Source organism: Melampsora larici-populina, assembly GCF_000204055.1.
Source record: "Melampsora larici-populina 98AG31 unplaced genomic scaffold MELLAscaffold_89, whole genome shotgun sequence".
Taxonomy (NCBI): domain Eukaryota; kingdom Fungi; phylum Basidiomycota; class Pucciniomycetes; order Pucciniales; family Melampsoraceae; genus Melampsora; species Melampsora laricis-populina.
Window position 1 is genome coordinate 14,131 of NW_006768853.1, and position 4,903 is coordinate 19,033.

Consider the following 4,903-nt stretch of genomic DNA (forward strand, 5'->3'; position numbering starts at 1 on the left):
ATATTACATGCATATCTCAAATATCTCAAATGATGTCAACTTATGTTAAAAGAGTCCAGGTTCATATTTATATTTTGTGACTACATATATATTTGATCAACTTTGATCAACTTGAAAGCATTCATTTCTTTTGGGTGTTCTGATCAAGCATCTCTAACAAAACATTTTGAGCTAGTACAGGATTATTGATTGCCATATAAACTCCAGCCATCTCTGGATGTTGGCCAAACATGGCTATGATCTTTGCTTGAACCAACGGGCCAAGCTCCACCATGTCCTCTATTTTTGCAATTGCTTGAAGGCTAATTGGGTCAACCTTTGAGCGAGGTTCTTCTACAGTTGACTTTAAACCCATGAGAATCTTGTCCCCAAAAAGATCGAGTGCGGCCGCTCCGTTGTTTCCCCGGCGACGTTGAGAGTTGTAAGGTTTGGAGGAAGAAGACAATTTGTCTTCAACTACAGGATGTTGCTTACGCTTGCGCGAGACGATATGCATATCTGATTGTGTTGTTTGGGCCAGAGAGTCCGAGTGAGAATGAGTTTGAAGAGAGCTTGACTGTAAGGCTAACTCGGAGTTGATCTGGTTCTGAACGATCAAATTTGATACTCGGTCAGTCTGAAAAGTATACACTGTCACGACCCTTCCTCAAGATAGTACATACCAGAAACTCCTCTTCGTCCTCACCGCTTTCGTATTGGCAGAATGATGCATCATAATCTGATGATGGGAGTGGCTCTTGCTCCAATGAATCCTGGATTGATGATCCACCATTCATATTCTTTACTGTAGCTGGTGTAGGTTGAGTCGGATCGAATGTGTCTTCGGCGGATGCGAGTATCTTGCCAACAAGCGCTTCCATCTTATCAAAGAGTGGAAACGGTGTGGTTGCCCATTTTGCTCGGCTTGGGTCTTTTGCAACCAGATCCTTCCACACCTTCTCTGATATTTGCAACGTCTGATCAACATGGCACCAGCCCATTCCACTCTTCTTGCTGAGTTCATTCACGACCCTAAAATCTGACTTCAACTTAAAAACAGTTTTACCCACAAAGAACCACAAAGTCAGCTTTATGTGATTCAGCGTGATGAGATACAATCAACAATACCTTTGTAAACTTGTTCTGGCACTGGAGCCATGTTTTCTTAAGGCTGCCAACTCGCTCGGTTCCTTTGAGTGCCTCTGCACACTGATTCCATGTTTCATTCTTCCAGCCCGAGTCAGACATCTTCCCCGCTTCCTTCTCTTTCAAGAGGAAATCAACCATTTTTGACACGTCCTCATCGGTCCATTTTGCGGTGAGTTTTGGAGTATGAATGTCTTCTGTCTTTTGAACATCTTCTTTCTTTCTTGAGGGCATGTTGTGGACGAGGAATCGTACTTTGTATGTATGTATTATTGCATCCAACAACGATCTCATGAAAAATTTCACGCGTTTCACTCCAACATCCTCCAACATCAGATTCGACGATTGTGGAACTTCGCCGAAGCCAGGTCTATGGTAGTAGACAGGTCAACCTGCAAGAATGTGGCAAAACGGTCAACCTGGCAGGTCGACCGTTTTGGCTGGTAGACCTGCCGGGCGTACGCTTCACCCTTTTTCCAAAAGGGTGTACCGAACACCTCAACACCCAGGCGTACGCTTCAAACTGCCTTGAAGCGTACGCCTCAACTTTTGGCTGGGTCAACCTGCGAGGTTGACGGCAACCGAACGGGCCCTAATTCTTTTGCAAAGTACATAATTGTTGTTAAAAAAATATGTTTGGGATCATTTATGGTTGTAACCAGAAATAAACTTCTTCCCCGTACCAAAAAGATTTTACTCAAGAGTTCTTTGGATAACACAGCGACTGCTAGAGATGCGTCCGACGCCGGACGAGCTCTAATTACAGCTGTTGTAAGAACTATTGGTAAGTTTTTCGTGTCTTGTGTCGTGTCGAGATTTAATCCAACAGTGGCAAAAACGAACAAAACTGCTTTTTGACCTTGCTTACCGTGAGATTAAAGCGTATTGTTGGACATTTCTCCGACTCGGTGGCTCTCACACTAGGCTTGATAGGGTTTGGAAAAGAAAACCCTTCTTCTCTCTCTCTCTACATGCATTAACTACTCCCTCTTTCGACTCATCCCCCAATTTGGTTTCCTTCCTTCATCCTCAAGCAAATTGACGGTCTGATTTGGATCTGTTTCAAAATCACCAACTCGACTTTTTATCTTTCACCACCCCATTTCAACCATCTATTCAATTTGGTTCTATTTCAAAATCATCAACCGACTCTTTATCTTTCACCTCCTTTCAACAATCTATCTATCTCATCTTCAATAAGCAATATGCCAAAAAATCTTTATAGCACCGATATCAAACTCATCGTGGTACGCATGGTTCTCCAAGGAAAGACCTTCCCCGATATTGTACGCACGACAGGTATAGACCTCTCACTCACCACTGTCCGCCGATGGTTCGATCTGTATCGGACAACTCGTGCTGTGGTCACGAATCCTTTGGACCACGCAAGGGATGGGGCTCCATCCGTTCTAGGAGACCCCGAGAAAAACTTCGTATTACAAGCCCTTGAAATTGACCCGACACTTTACCTCGACGAGCTCCAGGCGAAGGTTCGAGAAGAGTTCGGAAAGACGGTCTGCCTGAAGACCCTCTCCACTGAACTTCGTACTCGCCTAGGTTGGACTCGGAAAAAGGGCCGCACAGTTCACCCCAACCAATCTGTGAGGGCTCGTGGCGCCTATATTGAGGAGATCTCGCAAATTGATCCTCGGTGTTTGGTATTCGTTGGTAAGTCCTTTCTTCCCTGATTTGATTCCTTGAGATTGTGCACGCTGACTGACTTTGTCACATCTGAAAGACGAAACTGCCATTTCCAAACGACAATTGTATCGTACCCACGCACGCGCCCCGATTGGTCAACGTTCGGCTCGCCTCCAGAGGCCTACTCAAGCGTGCCGATGGTCTGCACTCCCGGCGATCTCTATGGACGGGATGGTAGCTGTCTCAGTTCAGCCTGGTGGCTACTCCCGCGTGGATTTTGAGGGTTTTCTGGAACGAGACTTGGTACATACTTTGTTTTGTAATTGAAAATAATACTGTTGACTGACTCGTATTAATGACTCACTCTCTGGCTCAGCTGCCCGCCATGAATCAGCTCCCAGCTCGGAACAGTGTCTTAGTAATGGACAATGCTCCTATCCACCATGGTGGAAGAGTGGAGGAGTTATGTGCTGCGCGTGGGGTCAGGTTGATTTATCTACCTGCCTACAGCCCAGATTTCAATCCGATTGAAAAGGGCTTTTCCGTTTTAAAGTCGAGACTTAGGCGTTCTCAGGCTTTGCAGCAGGCTCTGAGTCTTGATGATGAGAAAGCATCCATATTCATTGCATGTATGGATTTATTTACTGATGATTTATGCGAAGGTTTTTTCAGAGGAAGTGGTTACTTATAAATTTCATCAATTTATTTCCGATTTAAAAACATTTCTCGCAACTCTGGAATATCTAATTTTATTAAGTCAAACACCGTCTAGAAATTACAAACTTGATCAATCAAACACGTCCAAAATCTTATAATATAAATTCAAAAGGAAATTACAAACTTGGTCATTCAAAGACGGTCTAAATCTTATAATGTCAATTTCTCAATATTTACTATCACTTTTTGGTATCTCATTTATTATAAATTCAAACACGGTCTGGAAAATACTGAGTGTTCAAGTCTTAAATTAAACACGGCCCATACACTGTTTCATGTTATGAACCAATTTTTTCGTTTAACAATTTTGTTGTATTTCAAACGTTATGTTTTGATAAACCGGCCTGCGTGCGTTGAATGTGAGCTTTTACATTGTCAAGTCGTGAAATTTTTGAATGTTATTGTTTTTTTTAAAAAATTATAAATTGAAATTGAAGGTCATAAAATATGTCCCATTCATTGAACCAATAGATTTTTGGTTTGCCTGATTGATGAGTAGTGGTGAGCATGTTATTGAAACAATCAAATACGTGGTTTGGAACCCAAACCACGTCTTTGACTGGGTACAAGGTATTCTGTTATTTGGAAACACCTTTGATCTTCCCAAAATTGATTCCTAACCGTTGTTCCATTTCTTTGAACAACGGACTTTTTTTGGGCTCAAAAACTTTCGTTTTGGAAAGCTCATCATGAACTTTCTCTCCTGGTGCGCTCGTTTGCCTCAGGCCTTTAGGTGTTGCAAGGAAAAATAGATACTTTGCGTCGTCAAACAAAAACAAAGGTAACGTTGAAAAATTTCGACGCCGCAAAAAGGAAGTTAACATACAGTGAGCCAGTTAACACAGAGGGAGATAGTGAAGTCAGACAGAGCTAGTGAGTCATGAGGACGAGTTAACAAACTGGGGGCTAGTTAACAAAGACAGACAAACCCAGCAGACAAAGACGGATAAAGGCAGGAAACAAAGACTGGCGAAGCCAGGAAACAAAGCCAGACGAAGCCGGGAAACAACAGACGGAAGTAGCTTAAGCAGAAAGACACGGCGAGTAAACATAGGCGGAGCTACTCAATGATGAAGGTGTCAGTAAACAAATAGGGGACTGGGGAGTTACAATAAATAGGCAATCATTCATAACTCGGAGGAGCCATGGCGAGGCGGGGTGGAAGGGGTACTGTCTCCATTGTCTTCATCATCAAGTTCATCATCATTGGGTTGTTCTTCATCTGGTGATTCGTCAATATCGTCTTGGAGGGCATTTAAACGATCCATAGCCTCACTGAGGAGATGTGAGGCGAGAGCTGGGTGCATACCTCGACTCGTCAGCGATGATTCGGTGAATTGAAGGCTTGAAGGGAGGTCGGTCCAAGATGTAATACCAGCACGTTTGAGGATAGTCCGGGTGGTCTCGTCCTCTTTGGGCA

General features: G+C 43.4%; 1 protein-coding gene across 1 annotated transcript; it reads right to left on the reverse strand.

Moving 5' to 3' along the window:
- Nucleotides 1-4,204: 4,204 nt before the first annotated feature.
- Nucleotides 4,205-4,790, reverse strand: MELLADRAFT_95749 (uncharacterized protein; the record flags this gene model as incomplete). The annotated part of the gene is made up of 3 exons (XM_007418324.1): nucleotides 4,205-4,210; nucleotides 4,413-4,546; nucleotides 4,655-4,790. 3 exons carry the CDS (start codon nucleotides 4,788-4,790, stop codon nucleotides 4,205-4,207), a joined length of 276 nt encoding a protein of 91 aa, XP_007418386.1.
- Between the last annotated feature and the right edge of the window lie 113 nt (nucleotides 4,791-4,903).